The 21,355-nt window shown below is 36.2% G+C and overlaps 3 protein-coding genes across 6 annotated transcripts in view; all 3 read right to left on the reverse strand.

Moving 5' to 3' along the window:
- LOC109004516 (probable disease resistance protein At4g27220) overlaps window positions 1–21,355 on the reverse strand; it is a 963,953-nt gene that overhangs the window by 283,696 nt on the left and 658,902 nt on the right. The window lies entirely within an intron of this gene.
- Window positions 6,015–13,414, reverse strand: LOC109004472 (probable serine/threonine-protein kinase At1g54610). Of its 2 annotated transcripts, XM_035693293.1 has the most exons (9): window positions 13,093–13,351; window positions 12,915–13,004; window positions 12,206–12,616; window positions 11,549–11,833; window positions 11,156–11,473; window positions 10,485–10,712; window positions 8,767–8,867; window positions 8,061–8,178; window positions 6,015–6,552 (listed from the first exon to the last, which is right to left on the reverse strand). In XM_035693293.1, exons 3-9 carry the CDS (start codon window positions 12,581–12,583, stop codon window positions 6,256–6,258), a joined length of 1,725 nt encoding a protein of 574 aa, XP_035549186.1. In that variant the 5' UTR covers window positions 12,584–12,616; window positions 12,915–13,004; window positions 13,093–13,351; the 3' UTR covers window positions 6,015–6,255. The 2 variants fall into 2 exon arrangements, with proteins under 2 accessions (XP_035549186.1, XP_018838565.2); XM_018983020.2 differs by lacking the exon at window positions 12,915–13,004 and having other exon boundaries at window positions 13,093–13,414.
- Window positions 18,092–19,714, reverse strand: LOC109004483. 2 transcript variants are annotated; one of them, XM_018983042.2, is made up of 2 exons: window positions 19,330–19,714; window positions 18,092–19,275 (listed from the first exon to the last, which is right to left on the reverse strand). In XM_018983042.2, the coding sequence occupies exons 1-2, from the start codon at window positions 19,610–19,612 to the stop codon at window positions 18,395–18,397; spliced, it is 1,164 nt and encodes a 387-aa protein (XP_018838587.1). In that variant the 5' UTR covers window positions 19,613–19,714; the 3' UTR covers window positions 18,092–18,394. The 2 variants fall into 2 exon arrangements, with proteins under 2 accessions (XP_018838587.1, XP_018838588.1); XM_018983043.2 differs by having other exon boundaries at window positions 18,092–19,204; window positions 19,259–19,714.

The raw sequence follows: 21,355 nt of genomic DNA on the forward strand, positions 1-21,355 counted from the left end.
CTGTCATGCATGTCTCTGAAAATTTCAATTGTATTGCTCATTGTTTAGCCAATGATGCATTAAAATTCTCTGAGGAGAGCATTTCTTTGGAGGGAGTCCCTCCTTATATCCAACATTTGCTAAGCTAAAGTTGAATAAAATTGGTTATTCTTCTTAAAAAAAACAACTCTCAGTTGGGCCAAGTTCTATACTTCTGATCTCAGCTCAATTATAATTGTTTGCACAAAAAATTACCTTCCTCTTCTTTAAGAACAGGAAAAAGGACATCAATCACTTGTTCTGGCGGCATGGCCATTGTTTAGTCATTTAACTTCACCTGGTATTTATTTGTGGATAAGAGAAAACCCAGAAACTTCAGCTTTTGATCAAATGACATGATTGAGAAAGTCTAAATTCTCACAAAAATTAGCTACATATCTTATCTGATTTTATTTTATTTTATTTTTAATGCCACTGCTCCCCACTCTTCAAATATGCTTGTGTTTAGTTCGATTATCAGCAGAAAATAATCTTCAGATAATGGAAAATAATCACCTGAGAGGTGATAAAATACATAGGGAAGGAAGGAATAAATGGATCTGCCCCCAAAAAATACATAAAATAGTCTAAAAATCAATATGATTATCTTCCTCGATCGATGTGCTAATAACTATACATGCATAATCAATTTTATTAATCTGCATTGAACATGTTGTTCACTAATACACGACAAATCTGGTGGCTGCTTAGAAGGGAGGAGGTCCACCTGGTGGGCCACCTGGCCCACCAAACATTGGTCCACAGCAGTTCTCAAAGATGCAGCAGCAGAAAAGGAAATAGAAACTGCCAACCAAACATGAATTTTGTTAACAATACCACCTTCTTAAGTTTAGATAATCAGAGTTAGATTGTAATTAAAATTTAGTTTTCAAATGCATGGGATCTAATTTCTAGTCCATGAGTCTATTTATGTACTCCAACAATTCACAGATTTGATGAAAATAGAATTTTGAAAAGAGTATTACAACAGCTATAAAGAGATTACACAAAAGTAATATCACTGACATGATTTTACGTAATCCGTTAAATCTACTTTATAATAAAAATAACTTTACAATCTGATGAATCATATCAGTTTGTAAGATTACTTTTGTATAATCTCTTTGTGGTTAAAGTATTTTCTTTTGGAGAAATATTTTCTATACATGACTCTTGAGCTGAATCTGTTTTCTCCCTTTTCCTCTTTCTCGGATGGCTCTCCCTCTCGACTTTTTTCTCTCTTCTTTTACCTTGTTCATCCTCACTTATTCTTCCTAATTTCTTCTCGATCGACTTTAAGTCTTTAACTGTCATGCATCACTTCTGATAATCGTTATCAATTCACTTCTCATTATCATTACATGATGGGTTCCATGTTCAGATTAATTTCTAAATACAGAAACTCTCATGTAGTTTCTACCTCATGCAAGGACATTAAAGTCTAACAAAGAAGGAAAACTTAATATATATGATATTAGAGCATCTTAATATCAAGAGAGATATCTAACTCACCATGAAGATACAAGCCGGCATATACCACCACAGAGAAAATCACAACAACCACATACCCCCGGAGGGCCGGGAGGTCCTCCCGGCGGCGGTCCCCAACCACCCGGCATCTGTGCTAATCTTTGCGTTTCTCTTTCAATTCGTCTATAGGAAATTGGAGTACAAGGAACTAGGCAGAGGGTTAGTATTTATAGAATTTCAAAGAGGGTAGCAGTAAACTTAATGGCTAAGAGTTGTGGCCTGTGGGATTTCTAGCACCATCTTGGACTAGTAAGTAAAGAAGATATCCATTCCTTTGGATAAGCAGATTGTGAATACAATCTACTATTCTGACTTCTCTTAACCAAATATTCAAAGATTCAGCATTTGCAGATGGTTTTAGTACCATTGATTGTGGACCCATGACAGACATGCAGCTGTTTAATCATATGCGCGGTTTTCAGCGACCACAGGACACACATCGTTGGAGGATTGGAGGGCTCCATGAAGCTGTCCTGCTAACTTGACAAACTTGTTGTTTTTGCTGGTTTTAATTTTTTGGTAGGTAAGTAGGTCGGTCGGTCCCCTCCTGGCTGGATGAACGATGGTTATGACTTTTATAATGCAGACTCCAGAGGCAATTATTTTCTTATTATTATAGAATTTCTCACTAATCGGTCAACAAAAACTCAAAATGTAAATTGTGAGTAATGTTAATTGTAATGCAGCCGTTACTGATACTATAAAAACGTAGTAGTCATAAAAATTTGAAATTTAGAATATCAGATCATTAATTCAAATACATGTCCGCCACAAAGGAATTTGTGTATGGAGAAGCCTCAAACTGATTCGTAGTTTGGCTTATAGTCTAAATTTTTTATGTATTGATAAGTCACAGTTATAACTTCGATTTATTAATAAAATGAGTCTGTTTTAAAAAAAACAAAAAAAATACATGTTTGCCATATCAATAATCAATAACGTTATTAAATGCATGTGAATCAGGTACGTTGTTTACTTTTATCGATGGAATGTGGCCTCTCGAAATTGTTTGTATCGAAAAGTTTAGGCTACGTTTGAAATCTAAATTCATCTCAATTTATCTCAACTCATCATTATAATTTTTTTAAATTTCAATACAAAATATAATAAATAATTCAACTTTTTCAAATCTCAAAATAATAATAATAATAAACAATAATATTCTAATAATATTTTATCATCTCAATTCAATTTAGTTCAACCTCCAAATGCACTCTAAATATTGAACCTTGAGGATCCCCAAAGACAGCCAACCCCTGGATTGAAAATACAATTACGTTCTATGTGTAAGTAGGAAATGGGGTCATGGAAAATCCTATATAGTGCGAAATGTTGAGAAAACAAAATGGCATGTTAAAATAAAGAAATCTCCAAAAATTGTTCCTTCAAAAGTTGCCTATATTCATCGGTTCCAGGTTTTTGGTCACATTCAAGCTCCATTTACCCCCACTTTTTCTAATAGGTGGTGTATGGAGATGATAAATAGAATTTTTTTTTTTTTCCCAATATCATTGGTTAGGCATTACATTTGTATAGCCTTGTGATCCTAACCAACGTGGGACTAACTATTTACTAACTACACAAGGCTATACAATGTAGTGCTTAACTAATGTGGGACTAACAGTCCAACTATACAAACAACTCAAGGTGGAGTACGTGAAACTGAACGAGTTAGTATTGGTATGCTTTTAGTGGCAGAACCAACAATTGTGTGAGGGTGGCCAACTTTCCTACTGTATGACACATTTATATAAAGAGTAATGTTAGATTCAATCTTAGAGTTTGCTAGTTCTGTGTTTGAGTTCCTGAATACCAATAAGGTTATCTCCAGTAATGATCATGTTAATTATCTACATACAATGAAAGAAGAATTGTGCCTCGGTTTGTGCAACGAACAAACATGGCTGAGTTGTAAGAGCTGATGGAGTAGCCAAGACTAGACACAGTGGTGCTGAATTTGGCAAACCAAGGCCTAGGAGCTTGCTTGAGTCCATATAGAGCTCGACGAAGATGAAGAACCTTTTTAGAGGGTAAGAAGATCCAGGAGGTGGCTGCATATAAACTTCTTCATTCAGGTCGCCATTAAGGCAAACATTTTTAACATCCGTCTTAAATAAAGACCAACGACGAGATGCAACACCAGCAAGGAGAGCACAGACAGAGGAGAGACGAGCAATAAGAGCAAAGGTCTCTTCGTAATCAATATCATGCACCTGAGTAAATCCTCTTATCACAAGCCAAGCCTTATATTTGTCAACAATCCCATTTGAACGAGTCTTGGGTTAAAGGTGACCTACAATCTAACCAAAGTGGGACTAACTATTTACTAACTACACAAAGCTATACAAAGTAGTGCTTAACTAATGTGGGACTAACAGTGATCTAACTATTCTAACAAGCAAGAAAGTCTTAATGGTTTTTTTTTTTTTTTTTGGTATTTTTTTAAAGGTTCCTTTTATTAATTCCCTTTATTCCACTGGGAGGAAAAGAGCTAATGGTTAAGGAACAAGGATCCAGGGGACGTTTCTTGAAGCTTGTGAAGAATGATGGTTAAGTAGAAGAAGAATGTGAAACATGTTGATTGATCGGTTGGGTGTTGAGGATATATAATATGTACTTCTGATGATCTAATTTCTCTTTTCAAGCTAACATTCAAAATAAAGTACTAACCTAACATTCAATGTTTTATTTTTCACTTGTCTCCTTTTTGGATCTTTTCAAACTAGATAGATAAAAGTTCAAGACACTTCGAGAGTACTCTTCTTATTGTGCAGACCCTAACGTGAACGTTCAATCCTAGCTATATAGTTGAGGCTGAGTGCACCTTGTATGCATGCCAAGTAAGGCCACAAGATCATGCATGTGACCGGATCGATAGTGCAATATGCCTGCCACGGGCCATACAATTAATTGAAATTGGTGTTTGAAGACGACAGCACGTAGGTGCTGCCCGCCTTGTGTGCATGATCGATCGGCGTCAAGTGGGATAAAGATCAGAAAATTAAAATGCTTTATGCATCCCTATCACGTGTACGTACCTACTTGGAAAGGCCCCCAATGTTCGTGTCTACTCATCATCTACCTATTCATAAATGCAATAGTGGTTTTTAACATGACTAGTCAAATTCTCATTAGATTAGTTAAATTCAATGAGTATTTAACTATTAAAGAGTAAAATATGTTCATATTGAATTAGTCAAATTTCAAATATAGCTTCAATGACTTTCAAAAGTTTTTTCAAATTTAAATGTTACTGTACATACATCAAATATATATTTTATTAATTATTTCTCTCTTTCTTCCTATCACATATTTTATCACAATTAATATATTAATTTGACTTAGTGATATATTAATTTAATAAGAACATGATTATTAATTAATATATAATAAGTAGAATAGTAAAATATGCTAAAATCAAATAAATTAATAATTAAAAAAATTAAATATTTTTGAAATTATTAGTTTTTCATTACCATATAATGAATAAATGTATAATCTAATGTGGGGATTTGATGTGAATAATTAAAATCAAATTCATCTTATATTATTTTATTATTATATAATGAAAAAATAGTTATTTCAATATGAAAATTTATATGAATAGAATAGTCAAAAATTAAATATCTCTTATATTCATCAAAATTGTCTTTTAATTTTGACTAATTCAATGAGATTGCTCTTATGGGGTCAGTTTTCATAGTCGAATTATCCAAAACTGCTGTCTGCAAAGAAAGTTATAAAAGTTCAAACAAAAGAATGTCATTGTGCAGCTCTAGTTCTTGTGACATAAACCTTGGGATTCCTTTTTTTTTTTTTTCTTCTTCTCCTCTCTCTCTCTCTCTCTCTCTCTTTTGTTATTATTAAAAGTTAAAGTTATTTACTACATGAGTCTCATTCCATTTCTTTTTATATTATATAAATGTGACATTGTCTGTCCACTATTAATGGATACCGAGTGAAATAAGAGTATAATATTTATTATTTTCTCATTATTAATGTAGGGAATATGAAGAAATTTATAAGCCTAATTAATCTCATAAAATCGATTCAACAAGAAAAGATTGATCATTCCTTATAAACACGTCTAAGACCTTATCCACAGATAATATGATATTATTCTTCAACATCCCTTACGAGCAGGCCAAAATTTTTTCTGATCCTTCTCACTGTGAAAGTAATATGGACCATCATTCGTCCTGAACCTAATACTATGAAGAAATTCATAGGCCTAATTCATTTCATAAAACCGGTTCAACAAGAGATAATTGTTCGTTTCTTATAAACACGCTCAAGACCTTACCCACAGACAATGTGAGATTATTCCTCAACAGAATATGGCTTCACAGTGCACTACATTTATTAGATCTTTTTTTTACTATTCTAAGGGTATAAATTTCCAAGTAGAATCCCTCCCGTTTTCAACACAGGAAACTTGGAGACAAAACAATAAATCAAGACATACATAGTACAAGAATTTTCCACTGTTCCGGCAATTGAACAGATTTCTTTTCTGATCTTATTGAGGGAAAAAGTAAGGGACAATAGGAGTAAAAATTACCTCTAACCAATCAATTACATCTTTTGATGCCAAAAGAAGCCAGGCTGAGTTTAATAGGAAATGCATTGCAAACAAATCTACATCTTGATCTATACACTCAAGTTTAAGCCATGTTTTTCTTTCATTTACTACGAGCACTCGATCTTTTATCCTCGTGAGCTCCTGTCTCTGGTTTTGATGGTCCCTCGTTCGTCACCTGGAGCATGTTTTTTCCGCCTTGGAGCATGAGCTCTACCCGTGTCACCCAGTGGACCCGACCATGTTTGGAGTGGTTCTTTTGAATAAGTTAATGAGGTTGAACTAAATGGGACATCTCGAGGAACAATTGCAGGATCAATACGATTTGATGCTCCCAAGGGGAAGCCGAGTTGTCCATCTTGGTGTGGTGGAGGAAACTTCTCGCTCTTGCTTTTTGCATTTGCATGAGAAATAAGACGCCTTCTCTGTTTCAGAACAAAGATGAAAGTCAAGAAACATAAACTAGAACTAAAACCTAAATTTGATCAAAAGTGACTTCAAAACTTGGTCAAATTAACAGGCTTGTATGCATGTAGATGAGTGCAAAAATAGGAGCCTAAGCTGCTTCATCAAATATAAGGAAGTTGAGCTTTTCCCAAGCTCATATAAATCAAATAAACCTACATTTTGTTGCCTTGTTCAATGGCAAGTTCAATTCAAAACGCCTTGAGCTCCATCTGGTTCATTTTACATATACAGCTCTTTTTAACTGACTGATATTTTAGCAAATTAACAGTACTCAGGAAATCAACACTGTATCTGCTTATTAAGAAAGACACTTTGGTAGCTCACCTCACGGGGGAAGAGAGAACAAGATACATTTTGAGAAGAGGAACATATAGTGCAACACTTCATAGTTTCTTCTCAACTTGTTTAGAGCCATTTATTAACACTATCAATTATATGAGACTAACAAATGGCAATTAGTACAAAAAAACGTAACAAAATAATTATAACAATCCAAGAAAATCTTAAGCCACATATATAAGCTTATATATTCCAAACGGCTACCTAATGTTACCATTAGAGCTCCTTTGAATCATTATGAAGCGCAAGAACGTCTTCTCTTTCCCAAGTAATATAGAATCTCAATAACTACCTTCTCGTATTAAATCAAGAGTGTTACAATCTCTCATCTTAGATCTTTGTCGTCCTTGTCTGGCTATTCCGATGTCGGTGGCACGACTCAAGTCCTACACTTGTAGTTGGTATTGGCTTAGGTACCATTAGTCAATATTACAATTGGAGCTCCGTGAAATCATTATAAGCCATGCAAATTCCTCTCTCCTTAGCAATGTAGGATCTCATTCACCACCATCTCATAATAAATCCCAAGTATTACAATCTCCCCATTTAAATTCCCTCACCAAACCATTACAATGTATGTGGTATGGCTCAAGTCCCACACTTCTGGTTGAAATTGGCTCTAATACCATTTGTAAGAACTCATGAAAAGTACAAATCACATCAATAGTTATACTCCAAAAGGACTAATCAACGTTGCAATTGAAGCTTCTTTGAATCATTATAAATTACAAGAACTTCTTCTTCCAAAACACGTAAAGTTCCATTCACCACTCTCTCTTACCAAATCCAGCATACTAAAATATTGTCAAAGCCTAAAAAAGACAAAATAGTGCAAATCTCATGTTGCCATTTTTTAATCGAGACCACAATATTCAAATCTTAAACTCCCACAAAATTATAGTTTTGATGAAGGGCACAATAATTTGTGTCAAATCAAGTACCTAAAGGACAATAAGAGAATTGAGAGGGGCACAAATAGGGTTGTAATATCATAATATGGTTATCAACTTGAGAGGATACTACCATTAGAGCTAAAGTTTATGAAATACGTTAGAAGCTAAATTAGCATAGCTACAAGAAAAAGAAAAAAATGTATATGGATGATAGAAGATTTTATCAAACATACGTCAAGATTAGACTGAAGCTCAGCATTGGCTTCTGGAGCAGGAAATGCCCTAACAGCACGACCACGTGTCCGTGTTTTCTTTGCACCCTCAGCCGGGACTTTACTAGGTGCTCTTAATCTGCACAACCATAAGGTTAATAATCTTCACAGTTACATATTTCTATCCATGTCCATACCGACGACAGGAAAGAATTTTGACATGGAACATGTTAACAGATCAACAATCAATGCACACTGAGAAGTGAAGATAGGGGAAAAAGCAGAAATGGAGACATAGTGCAATAAAATCACCAAAATGACCGTTGATGTTCACTGATTCTAAATAATACGGCAGGGAGGCCTTAACTTTGCATGATTGTATATATGGTAGTACACATTTAATTACCAGGATGAAGAACAATTCTGAATTTTAAAACAGGTTACTAACATTTGTTTTGGGGGAGAAGAAGAGGGGGGGGGGGGGAGGGGGAGAGAGAGAAGGAAAGCCAGAATGCCAGACAAAAAATCTGGTTGCTTATGCCCTTAAGCAGTATAACCAAAGCAATAAATATAAAATCCTAATAATGCCATGGCAAAGGATACTACCCCACAGGTTGAATGCAAAGCTACTTATAAAAAAAACAGAATGCAAAGTATCATAAACTGAAAGTAAAGCTACTTATAATATTAAAAAAAAAAAAAAAAACTGAATGTAAAGCATCCACACCTCCGAGCTTCATCATCCCGTCGTTTAGCATCCATTTCCTTGCTGGGGGGATATTGTGGGAGGCTAGACGGTTCACAAGCATAAGGTTCGGTTGTGAAAAACTGTCAAAAGTTGAGAAAAGAGGAAAATTGGTAGCACACAGGCTTAATTTCAGAAAGATACCAGACAAGTGATGAGTCTAGAGGAAATAAATTAAGCATGTAACAAGCTCGCATGATCAAAATTATAGATTCTCAATACCATTTAAATGACTTAGTATCACCCTTGTGATGCCTATCATTTTTTTTTATATAAGTAAATGATATTATTAATAAAGATAGGCATAGCCCAAGTACACCGGATGATATACAAGAGATAAGACCTATCTAGGTCGAAGTAGAGGGCTTGTGATGCCTATCATTTCACTTAGGGTGAATAAAACAGAGTTGTTTGATTACCATGGGTACCAGGAAAACCGAGTTTTGTATAGCAAGCAAAACTGCCACTGCCAGCCCCTATAGGCATATCTTTTTAAGACCAGGAATGTACAAAACGAAAGCAGAAGGTGAAAATAATATAGAACAAGATATTTAGTACAAAACTCCATCCAAGTGAAGAACAATCATCAGTAGGCCAAATGTTTCAACAGCAGATACTTTATTTCTAGAGGTAAATTTCAGATATTTAAGTACAGGTTTTGACCCAATTAGCTTGAGTTGGTTAAACTTAAGACTTAGTTCGGTTTAGTTGAGTAGTACAAATGAAAATACAGTCGGCAAAATCTGTAGTTTAAGAGTTCCAACAGAAAACCAATTCCAAAGCAGTTTTTTTTTTTTGGCACCGGGTGTCTGGAACAAAGTCCCGACTAATCTCAGGGGTGCACAGGCCCTCAGTAAGGAATTTCCTGCAAGTGCACCTCGGTTAATTCAAGAGAAAAATCCCCCAGTCCGATGGCCCCTAGAGATTATTTGCACCCAAGGGGATTTGAACCTTAGACCTAGAGGAAGCATACCCCTAAGCCTAAGGCCTTTACCACTTGAGCCAACCCCTAGGGGTTAATTCCAAAGCAGATTACCAGACTCCCATATCAATAATTAAGGACAGGTGCATCTTGTTACAAGATAGCTAAGCAGAAATGATGAAGAACATGACCTTTTTTTTTTTTTGATAAGTTAACGAAGAACATGACCTTTAACAAATTTTTATCTATATACTAAAAAATTTTCAAAGCATGGGACTTTGCTCCTATGAAGCCACATCATCAACCATCTCATTTATGGTATGAAAATTAGTCCTATAAAGGCTTATCATCCACTCCCCAGTTGTGCTATTATCAAATGAAAAGTATGTAATATATGTCATTAAGTTAAACTTCTTAAATGAAAAATACTATATCTAATTGAATTAATATTTCCTATTTAAACTTAACATTATTAAAAGAAAACAATATATTTAAATAAACTATTAATTTTTATTTAAAATTAATAATCTTTTAGTTTTCGTAATGCGCGTCTTTATGTTTGCTCAACTTATTTAAAGGAATACAGCGCTCAGTTTCATAAACAGTTACGGAAAGCAAGCAACCAGCATAAATAAAGAATTCAAGAGTCACTCAAATTGTCAAGTTTATCTAAATAAATAAAGGACTTATCGATAAGTGATAGCATGATCATCAAGGGAAAAAATAAAATCATGCATGTCAATTGAAAAAGATTGGTCATGAATATGTCAAGACTCACCTCACTTCTCAATGCAGCCGTGGCCGTCAGCCGTTCTGCTGGATCAATTGCAAGAAGAGTATCAACAAGGGGCAAGGATGATGGAGGAAAGTCTTTAAACGTCTCTTTAATGCATCTTTTGTAAGGCTCTCGGGGCCTGAACAAGGTTGCATTAGGCAACTTCGATTTTTTGAAGTATTCATCCGAAGGTGAGCCACATAGTTTGTATATCTTATGCAGTTGCTCAACCTAAGTGAGCAGTAAAGATATCAGAGCCACTCTGATAATAGTCATCACATATTTATGTTCAAAATGCAGCAAACAACAGGGGGAAAAAGAGGTGCTCAACCAATAAACAGAACTTCAATTTATACAGGATTGCAAGGCTTCCATTACTATGACATGCAACAGAGAGCAAATCACTGAAAATTAAAGAAAAAAATGAAGAGAAAAACAAGTGTGTTGCTTTGCCTCTTGTTGACCATTGAATAAATAAAGGAAAAAAAAGTGTTGCTTTGCCTTCTGTTGACCATTTGACATAGAGTATATAAGACAAGGGATAAATATTCAAAATAAAATTAATTGGAGAACACAGCTCAACAAATATAAGTAAATTCTACCAAAATTGAAGTAGAGAGTTGATATATGATACTGAAAATGAAGTAAAGAGAGACAGGAAAGTAAGTGGCGACCTCTGTACGGCCAGGCATAATTGGTTTCCCAGCCAATAACTCAGCTAAAATGCAACCTGCACTCCATAGGTCTATGTCCACTCCATAATCGGTAGCCCCAAGAAGGAGTTCAGGAGGTCGATACCAAAGTGTGACCACTCGACTAGTCATGGGGCGCTTGTGGTTTGGATCAAAGATAGAAGCCAACCCAAAGTCAGCAATCTTTAGTATCCCACCATTGTCAATAAGAAGATTTGATCCTTTAATGTCACGGTGAAGCACTCCATGGTTGTGACAGTGCTCAAGTCCAGATAGTAATTGATGCACATAACATTTTACCTGCACTGACAGGAAGAAATTATGACGTGTATGAAAAGATCTTGTAAAGTTCAGATTCCAAGGACATGGTCAAACCTGAGCCTCTGTAAATTTAATTCCAGGACTAGCAGCAAGTCCAGCTAAATCATGCTCCATGTACTGAAAGACCAGGTACAAACTACTAGACATCCTTGATGTAGCCAAACCCTCCAACTTCACAACATTGGGATGATCTAAACGCCGCAAAATGAGAATTTCTCTAGCCATAAATCTCACACTCTCAGGTTCCAAGTTATCAAATCGAACCTTTTTTAGTGCAACAATTTTACCCGTCAATATATCTCTAGCTTTGTACACGTTACTATATGTTCCTTGCCCAATCTAAAACAAGAGAAATTCCAATAAGAAAAAGAAATCAAAAGCACAAATATTATAAACTATAATTAACACTATAATCATGAATCTCCAGTGACCGTCTTGTTTCCCCTTCATTTTAACAAATAATAATGAACATTTTGCATTGATTTCAAGCCTGTCATTGCCACATCATTTGTGACAGGCAATTAATGTAAGACAGTTTTGAAGATTGCATCTCTAATGATATGACCCATCATCACATTCCCCCATCTTAGAACCAAATAAACATAATTTCTGCTGTTGATTGCAGAATGGCCATGGCCACATTATTCAAGATTCAAGATAGTCGTTCTATCATCCCAAATTAAAAGCATTTTCAAAAGAAATGGTACCCACCTTATCAATCTTCTCGAAACTGTCCGCCCTTCTTGGAATCAACCCACCAAGTGCCTCCCCACACACGTTTGTGAGCCATGGTGGCCATCCGGCTGCAACCTGCTCTCCTCGTGAGTGCTTTGGTAGATTACTTGACCTTGGATTCGCCCTAGACCTTCTTCTCTCCCTGGGCACCCGCTGACCCCCATCACCACAATCCTTCTCCTTCTCCTTCTCCACCTCCTCTTTCCCCCCGTTATCAACCTCAACAACATTCCTATCTACTTTCCCCTCTGCGACATCATCTACCTTCCTATTAGACGGAGTACTTGGAGTCCTCTCCTCCTTCACCTCGGATATTATACCTGATGACACATCTCGACTGATAACGCATCCCATTTCTTTAATCTACGCCTCATTGCCCGACATGGTCTACACACCCAAACAGTACACATATGAGACCTTGCTCAACATGGTCTACACACATACAACACATATAATATACCTATTGAATCATCACTATAAATCAACCAATTTGACATTCATAAATAGCCTGAAGACTTAAATCAGCTGTCTCTAAGAATATGACCTAAACATGGAGCATAAGAAATTCAATTGATCACTACCATTTTCACATAAAGAAGAAACTTTATGAATATAAAAATAAACCCATGTGAGTAGAAGTATATAAAATCATTCAGCCATGTAAGAAAGACAGAGAAAATCGCACATTAAATACAATTTTCAATGGTTCGGAGCTTCCAAGAATCATTTGGAGCCAAAAATTGATCTGGGCATCCAATAAAAAGAGAGACAGGAGCTTCAAAAGTGATAAAAAATAAATGAGTTGCTGAGAGCATCAAATAATAGCTAAGACAGCGAGCGAGAGAGAAGGAAAGAGACTTTACAGTGATTATATCTTTGTTATACAGACAGCGTGATTCTGAGCTCTGTTTCATCTTGGTGTCTTGTGCCGTCTTTTCCCATTCGGACAAGAAGAATAAAAACAGCAACAGAGATCGTCCTATTTAGACAGAAGTCAACCCCTCCTCAGGTACAATTCTCTCATAGGCATGGGCTTTAATCCCTTAATACACGGGAAAGTTAACTGGGCGCCTGAGCCCGAGAGCTTAAACATGAGAGGAAAAGATTCGATATAGATCAACAAGTTTGTCGGTATTTAACTACCGCTGCAGTCTTTAGATGGAAGAAGGCTACGATGTGTTGCCTACTAATTTTACATTATTGTTAACTGCAAGTTTTGATTAGCAGTTGGTTTTATATTCATTAATTTTGTACTAACGAAGCCTGAAAGTTCGTATTTTTTTCCATGTAAAATATGGGTACATCCACATGACATCTTCTTCTATAAACCATTAATTAGATCATCATGATTAATCAAAAAGAAGTAAAATTTGACACTAAATAATATCATATATATATATATATATATATATATATACACTAAATGAAAATAACGTGCAATTCACGTTTGCTTAACTTATATTTAATTTTTTTTATTAAAATCTAATTTTTTATTAATAAGAACGTAATATTTTTGATTAATTAAATAACGATGTAATCTTTATGTAATTTATAAATATTTAGTGATATATTATAAAATAAGAGCATTAACAGACATATTATAAATATACTATAAATAAATATCGTCCATAATTTTATGAAAGTCGTTTGAGATTATTTTGTTTATAGGATGACAATCCAACATTCATGTCCACAATAGGTTAGAGATCAATACACTAGAAATAACTTAAAACCACACAATAGAAACGGGACAAGCAATGAAAAATGAATTTTACAAAAAAAATTACCGAGTGCCACCAAGAACTACTTAATCCTTTCTTTTCTTCTTCTTCTTCTCTTTCTTCTTGCTTGGTATTTCATATTCTTCTTGCTCGGCATGCTTTCTCTTCTGCTTTTCACAGACAAAAACATTCTCATCCCTATTCAATACCTTAGCATCCTTAGCCAAATCTTTCTTCTTTCTTTTTCTTTTCCTTTGTCACAGCCTCTTCTGGTTTCGCATGGTCATTCCATTAACTGGAGTAGTTGTTTCACCCGCATCAGCTTTCTTCTTCTTCTTGGTAGACAAAGTCTCTGCTGCTTCCTCAGTCTGAGATGGTTCCTCCACCTTCCTTTTCTTTAGGACTGTTTCCTCCCCATTTCCAGCGGCATTGTTTATTAACTTATATAAGTCAAGCTGGCATATAAGCTACACGTGTAATATACAAAAAACAGTTAGCATAGTTCGTTTTACTTTTTTAATTACTTTGTGTATATAAGTGACTCGGTAGATGTACTTTGGTTATCAAGTAATACAATACAAGCACTTTCTCTCTCAATCAAGATTCCATGTTTTCTGTGTTCTTGCACAAGTTTCTGCACTTCTCTCGTTTTTGTGATTCAATACACAAGGTCTACTGGGTTGATTCCTTGATATGGTATCAGAGCAATATACTCTGATATGGCTTCCACGTCAAACTCTGGTATGGCTTCCGCATCAAACCTTACTTCTCTGCTAGAGGATTTTTCAAATCCCTATTTTCTTCTTCATGGAGAAAGCCTCGGTTCTATTTTAGTTTCTCAGCCATTAAATGGTGAGAATTACTATACATGAAGCATATCAATGTTGACAGCTCCTAATACTAAGAACAAAACAGGTTTACTTGATGGAACTTTCTCTCGACCTGTAGATCACTCTGATCCCTTGTATATTTTGTGGTTTCATTGAAACAATATGGTCCTTTCATGGATACTTAATTCTCTTATCAAAGAAATTGTTGTCAGTCTTATCAGTACCCCAATTGCTGAAGAAGTTTGGAGAAACTTGAAAACTAGATTCACTCAAGGTAATGGTCCTAGTCTGTTTCAACTCAAGAAAGATCTTGCTTCTTTGGCTCAAGATCAATCTTTTGTGAGTTCTTATTACACAAGATTGAAATCTGTGTGGGATGTATTTTCTACTGTAAAACCAATTCGTAGTTGTTCTTGTAACCCAGGGTGTTCTGATGGGGCTTTAAAAATAGTGATTGACCAACATGAAAAGGAATATGTTGTTCAATTTTTGATGGGTTCAAACGATTCATTTGCACATATTCGAGTACAGATCCTATTAATGGATCCAATGTCATCCATTGATAGGGTGTTGTCTCTCACTTTGCAAAAAGAAAAATAGCGAAAAGTTGTAGGAGCCTCTGTGATGACTAAATCGGCTGCTTTACTCATCAAGAATATAGTTTCTCCTGGATCAAACAACAAGCATTATCCTAAGCAACGCTCTAAGCCTGTTTGTACCCATTGTGGCCACACTAGACACATAGTTCAAAGGTACTACAAGTTGCATGGTTACCAGCCTGGATTTCATCAGAATCCAAGAACCAAAACATCTTCTGTAAATCAAGTTTCTTTATCTTATACTGGCCATGATGAAGCAACCATGAATTCAAATACCGTCATCTTCTCCAAATAACAATGTCGTCATCTTCTTGCCTTTCTTCAATCTTCTTCACAATCATCTCAACCCACAGAAATGAATGCTATGAGCCCTTCTAATTTACCTTCCGATTCATCTTCTTTTAGGCTGTCAAGTATGACTTTACCTTTTGTTTTTTACTCCAATTAGGTTTCTAGTAAACCTAATTCTTGGATAATTGATAGCGGTGCCACTGACCATATGGTCAGTTCTATTTCTCACCTAGCTTCAACTACCTCACTTGTCAATACTTCAGTAAAATTACCAAATGGCACGTGTTCCTATTACATATGTTGGTACTATGAAAATATCTAATTCCTTAGTCCTACACAATGTTCTCTATGTCCCATCTTTGTCTTTTAATCTCATATCAGTCAAAAGACTTGCTAAAGTTTGCTTCATACAGGACCTACACTCTTGGAAGACGATTAAAGTGGCTAAACAAGTGGCTGGTCTATATCTGCTACAAGATAGTTTTCAAGCTCCAGCTACGAATTCTAGCATTTTTTTTTTGCTGTAAATCTCTCTTCTTTCGATCTTTGGCATTTAAAGCTAGGACATCCCTCTTCAAATAAGATACGAACATTACAAAAATCCATTCCTGATATTAGTACTTCTTCCAAATTTTCTTGTAGTGTTTGTCCATTGGCAAAACATAAAAGTTTGCCAGTCAATAATAGTCATACTGTGAGTAATAAAGTTTTTGATTTTGTTCACTGTGACATCTGGAGTTCCTTCTCTGTTGAATCAATTACTGGTTTTCGCTATTTTCTTTCTATTGTGGATGACCATTCTCATTGCACTTGGGTATACCTTAAGAAAAGTAAATCTAATACTCGTCTTTGGTTCAGAAAATTTTCAAACTCATAGATACACAATTGGATATTCATATCAAAACAATTCGGACTAACAAAGGAGCTGAGTTTGACATGCCAGATTTCTATTCTTCTAGAGGTATTTTACATCAACAAATATGTGTTGCTACACCTCAGCAAAATGCTGTAGTTGAATGTAAACACTAGCACCTTCTAAATGTTGCACAATCCCTTAAATTTCATGCCAACTTGCCTCTTGCTTTCTAGAGTGAGTGTATCCTCACAACAACATATTTGATCAATCAAATACCATCTCCTTGTTGTCTAACAAAACACCATATGAAATGTTATTTTCACAAACACTTAACCACTCTCATCTTCGGGTGTTTAAATGCTTATGTTTTGCCTCCACATTATCTCACAATCGTTCAAAATTTGCACCTAGAGTGCGTCCTTGTCTTTTTCTTGGATATTCATATGGTACCAAGGGCTATAAACTCTATGATTTGGAAAACAATACCATTATCTTGTCCGGAGATGTTATTTTTCGTGAGTCCATTTTTTCTTTTAATACATCCAGTATTTTTCCCACTGAGTTTATTGTGATACCTGTTCCTCAATCAGATGAGTTCCTTCAGTCTCATACACTCAAGTTTCCTACTTCTCAATCAAATGATCCTAACAACACTACAGATACAAATATTACTAGAGTCTCCAATTCCTAATGAGCCTTTTCAATCATTACATGATATTCCTACTACTCATTCATTTCTTCCAACTGATCAGCCTAAAATTTGAAAATCCACTTGAATTCATAAACATCCATCATATCTTGCAAATTATCATTGTAACTTAGCCAAACCTGTAGCAGCCTTCGGGTAAATTATCGTTGTAACTCCGTCCACTTCAGGTAGGCAGGGTTGCGTTGAGGAGCAGAGTCTCCAGTTTGAATGTTGTCTGGAGGTGGGCGAGTTTCGCCCGTTAGAATGCCTTGAAGATCATAGCTTTCTAAGATGTTGGTCAATCGAGTTTTCTGCAGTAGAAAGTTGGAAGAGGTGAGACGTAAAGACACAAAACTGGATATATTTTGTGTAACTGGGTAGGGATATTCATCAGATGAGGAACGGAGTTGGAGGAATTTGACATGATTGGAAAAGAAATTCTCTCTATCGTCCTATCACTTTTGGTACCATAAAGATGTTTTTAAGAAATGCTAACAGGATGAGATATTAGAGTGTACATTTCCATTGATTTATATACAAGTGATTACACAGTTGTACAAAAAATTACAAATGACAAAATTACACAGTTGCATTATTTGCACACTGACTGTGAAATGCCTGAGCCTGAAGCACGTATCATTGCAAGCAACCGTGATCACAAGCTGGAAGCGTTTAGCGCTAGCCTAGCTAGAGGTAGAGTCTCACCTTCCCTTTCAATTAAATTGATGTATCTATGTACGAGACAAATGACATCACCGATGTTCTAACGTTGAACAAGATCATTAACAGATGATTTGTACGTCTGCTGAACTACGCATACAAGAGATGGTCTCTGTCCATTAGTCATGTCAATGTGTCACTCGTGTGCAGAGTGAAATAAACATCACAAAAAGACATTTTATAGACACTAAAGTAAATAAAAACCCCTCAAATTTATAGTATACGTGCTTACAATAGAAGCTTATTATAATATCAGGGAAAATTCCATTAAGATAACATGATCAGACGGGCTTATTAAATAAAAGGGAAAAAACAGACTTTAATATTCCCAAACAAGCCTCCCACAAGAAGCACTGATTAATTGAGATTCAAGCTATAGGTTTGTAGATATGAATCATCTTCCATTTCAGATTATCCCAAGCAGACTTAGTAAGTGTGCGGGGAAGCATTGACTTGATGCTCAAGCAATATTAGCACCCCTATACTTCTTAGCAGCCTCTGTACTGTTGATTGTTGGGGTGTAAGTTTCATCAGTGGTTCGTGGCCGAGGTAAATTGAAGTTGCCATACCTCCTTGCAGCTTCCCTGCTGTCAATGGTTTCTGGGTAGGTATCTTGTTTTGAGATTGGAACTGGGTACTTGGACTGTGGAGGAGCATTATTAGCGACAGATAAACCCAACACAGCTTCCTTCAAATTCTGAACAGCTGTGGCAATATCAGATGTAGGTTTTCTGAGCGCAGTAGCTCCATTAGTTGGTCTTGGCCTAGCCCAGCCTCCTGGAATATTATCATTCATGCGGTAGTGGTCATAATCCTCATTATTACGAAGGGTAATATTTCCACTCGGCTTTTGCAAGTAGTTGTTGCTGTAATCAGTACTATATCCACCATAGCCAGGACTGATGCCATTTTGCACGTTTGATTGAGGAGTTTGGCCTCGGGATGGTACACCTAAAGATCCAAGCTTTTTGGGTCGGCTAGCTTCAGTCTGGACTTTGTCGAGCAAGTCCTCAACTTCCGGTGGGCGATCACGAGCTGGACTCAAAGGCCTACCCCATTTATCATCTGCATAGTTATTGCTTTTCCCTGGCTCGACTTCATATCCGTAGTCTTTCACAGGCTGTGCCTTATATCCATATTCCAGTACTGGCTGGGGCTCATGGTACCCGTAATTCTTCATTGGCTCGACCTTTGGTGGGGAGATACTTCTATATGAATGAGTATTATCCTCTGGCTCTTCTTCATGTGGGGAGCTAGGTCTGACCCATAGCTTTGGTGGCGAGCTATGTCTGTATCCGTAGTTTGATTTCACCGGCTCTACGGCCTTTGGTGGCGAGCTATGTCTGTATCCGTAGTTTGATTTCACCGGCTCTACGGCCTTTGGTGGCGAGCTATATCTGTATTTATCGTTTTTCACCGGCTTTAGTACCTTTGGTGGGGAATCATATGTGTAGTCTGAGACCAAAGGTATGCGAACATGCTCAGTTGTTCTCTCAACTTTGGCAGCGTAGGCCATCTGCGCAGTACTTTGGTTTGTAGTGCGCACGATGATTGGCAATGTCCTTCCCTCAGCATCAACAATGACAGGTCGATAGACATGGTCGGAGTCATGGCTTGCTTTGCTCCATTCATCAGCCCCAGAATTGTTGGGGTAGCTGCCATAACTATACCAAGACATCGCTAGCTAGCTAATGATCAAGAATGTGTGAAAACTTTTGAACTTTGTGTCCTCAAAGAACTCTAGGAATACTTTCTCACTTTGTAAAGATCTCATAACTGATATATCCTTAAATAGGAAAATAATGTATTCGATCCTTTTGGGCTTACGTGACATGAAAGAAGATCCAACTATACTGCATGGGTGCATGTGCAAGGAGTGTTGTACTTTTTCTCATACATCTTGAGATTCTCTTTTAGGTTCTCCATTTAAAAGAGCTGTGGAAGAATCATATTCTGCCTAGCCATGGATTGTGACCTCCACTAACTTCCATTTGAAAATTTGAAAGCATCATATATATTCTTCCTGGAAAACTTATACAGTTTCCGATTCTTTTTCTTTTTTATCACAACACATGAGTATAAGACCCGACATTGTTTTGGTTGTTTAGTTTCCAATCGAAATGCACCCCCCGGAATCGGGAGCCAATAGGTGATTGGAATCCCAATAAACATCACATAATTTTTTGTGATGAAACACAGGAGAAAGGCCTGTTCGAAGGTGTTTTCAGTTTCTGAATCAGTACTCAAGCATATGAACTATTATTGTGAGCCATAATCCACCAGGAAAGTGTACACCTGGCGGATGTTAAACTAAGTTGAATTGAGATGATAAAATATTGTTAAAATATTATTTTTTAATATTATTATTGTGTTGAGATTTGAAAAAGTTGTAATGATGAGTTGAAATAAGTTTATGTACGGAACGAAGCCTGAAGCGCAGCAATTGATATATAGAAATCTCTATGCACTTTGTTGAGTAACTTGCCTTCACATTCTATTCTCCAATAAACCTATCATATATCATTTCTAAGCTTATCGATCTAAAGAATCATATTCTGCTTTTGGGTTGATTTTGACCTCCACCCATTAATAATACGGCCAAATTCATGTCTTCCTCTTTATCTCTGATCTATCAAGAATGAAGAAATAAGTTAAACTAACGCAATCGTTTTTAATTCTTGTACGTGGATATATATGTCGAGAGAAATGATACTTGCAGTCGTGAGCGTGCAGTCGCCGTGCAGTCGCTTTGAAAAAAGTGAATAAATAAGAGACCCACTTGAAAAGAAATTAATTTTTTAATAGTAGACCCCACTCTTTTTCAAAGCGACTGCACGGCGTTTGCGCATTCCACGACTGTATGTAGCATTACTCGTATGTCGAAGGCCCTGTACGTACCTGCATTTCTTTGGTGCTCTGATCAGCATCATGAACTTGAAGTCAATAATAAAGAAAGTTCCCGTGCATATAACGAAAATACTTTTCCCCGGAGAATGCCAAATAGATTGTGGGCACAAGCATCTATGCCACTCACAAAAACACAGGCTAACCCTCTCGTTGCATAAACAATTGGATCAGCTGGCATATATTCGTTCGCCATGTTGTTCTCTGATAAATATTCCAAAGATTTTCAAAAAGCTAGCATAAAATAAAATAATAAAAATCAGTACTCACGAGTTGATGATGATCATGATCAGTTCAAAAAACTTGCATTTATTGGCATAGACGATCAAGAACAAATTTACTAACCAAGATCAGCATGAGTACGTAGTACAAGACATCGCTCACGTACAAATAATTAAACTCATTAGCACATGATGAATAGCTAGAGAATTTTCTAACAGGAGAAAAAAAGATGTTGCAATTATCTCTTAAACAACTCGCGAGACATCGTGGTTTTACGTACTTACGTGGTTTAAAC

The sequence above is a fragment of the Juglans regia genome, chromosome 8 (genome assembly GCF_001411555.2).
Source record: "Juglans regia cultivar Chandler chromosome 8, Walnut 2.0, whole genome shotgun sequence".
Taxonomy (NCBI): domain Eukaryota; kingdom Viridiplantae; phylum Streptophyta; class Magnoliopsida; order Fagales; family Juglandaceae; genus Juglans; species Juglans regia.

What these genes read in the sequence shown, in the direction of transcription:
- LOC109004472 (XM_018983020.2), bottom strand. Translation starts at nt 12,583, where the DNA reads ATGGGATGCGTTATCAGTCGAGATGTGTCATCAGGTATAATATCCGAG. An exon ending in GTTTCGAGAAGATTGATAAG is followed by an intron (nt 11,834 to 12,205) that starts GTGGGTACCATT and finishes CTCTTGTTTTAG; the next exon opens with ATTGGGCAAGGAACATATAG. An exon ending in TTAAATTTACAGAGGCTCAG is followed by an intron (nt 11,474 to 11,548) that starts GTTTGACCATGT and finishes CTGTCAGTGCAG; the next exon opens with GTAAAATGTTATGTGCATCA.
- LOC109004483 (XM_018983042.2), bottom strand. Translation starts at nt 19,612, where the DNA reads ATGTCTTGGTATAGTTATGGCAGCTACCCCAACAATTCTGGGGCTGAT. An exon ending in GAAAAACGATAAATACAGAT is followed by an intron (nt 19,276 to 19,329) that starts ATAGCTCGCCAC and finishes ACGGATACAGAC; the next exon opens with ATAGCTCGCCACCAAAGGCC.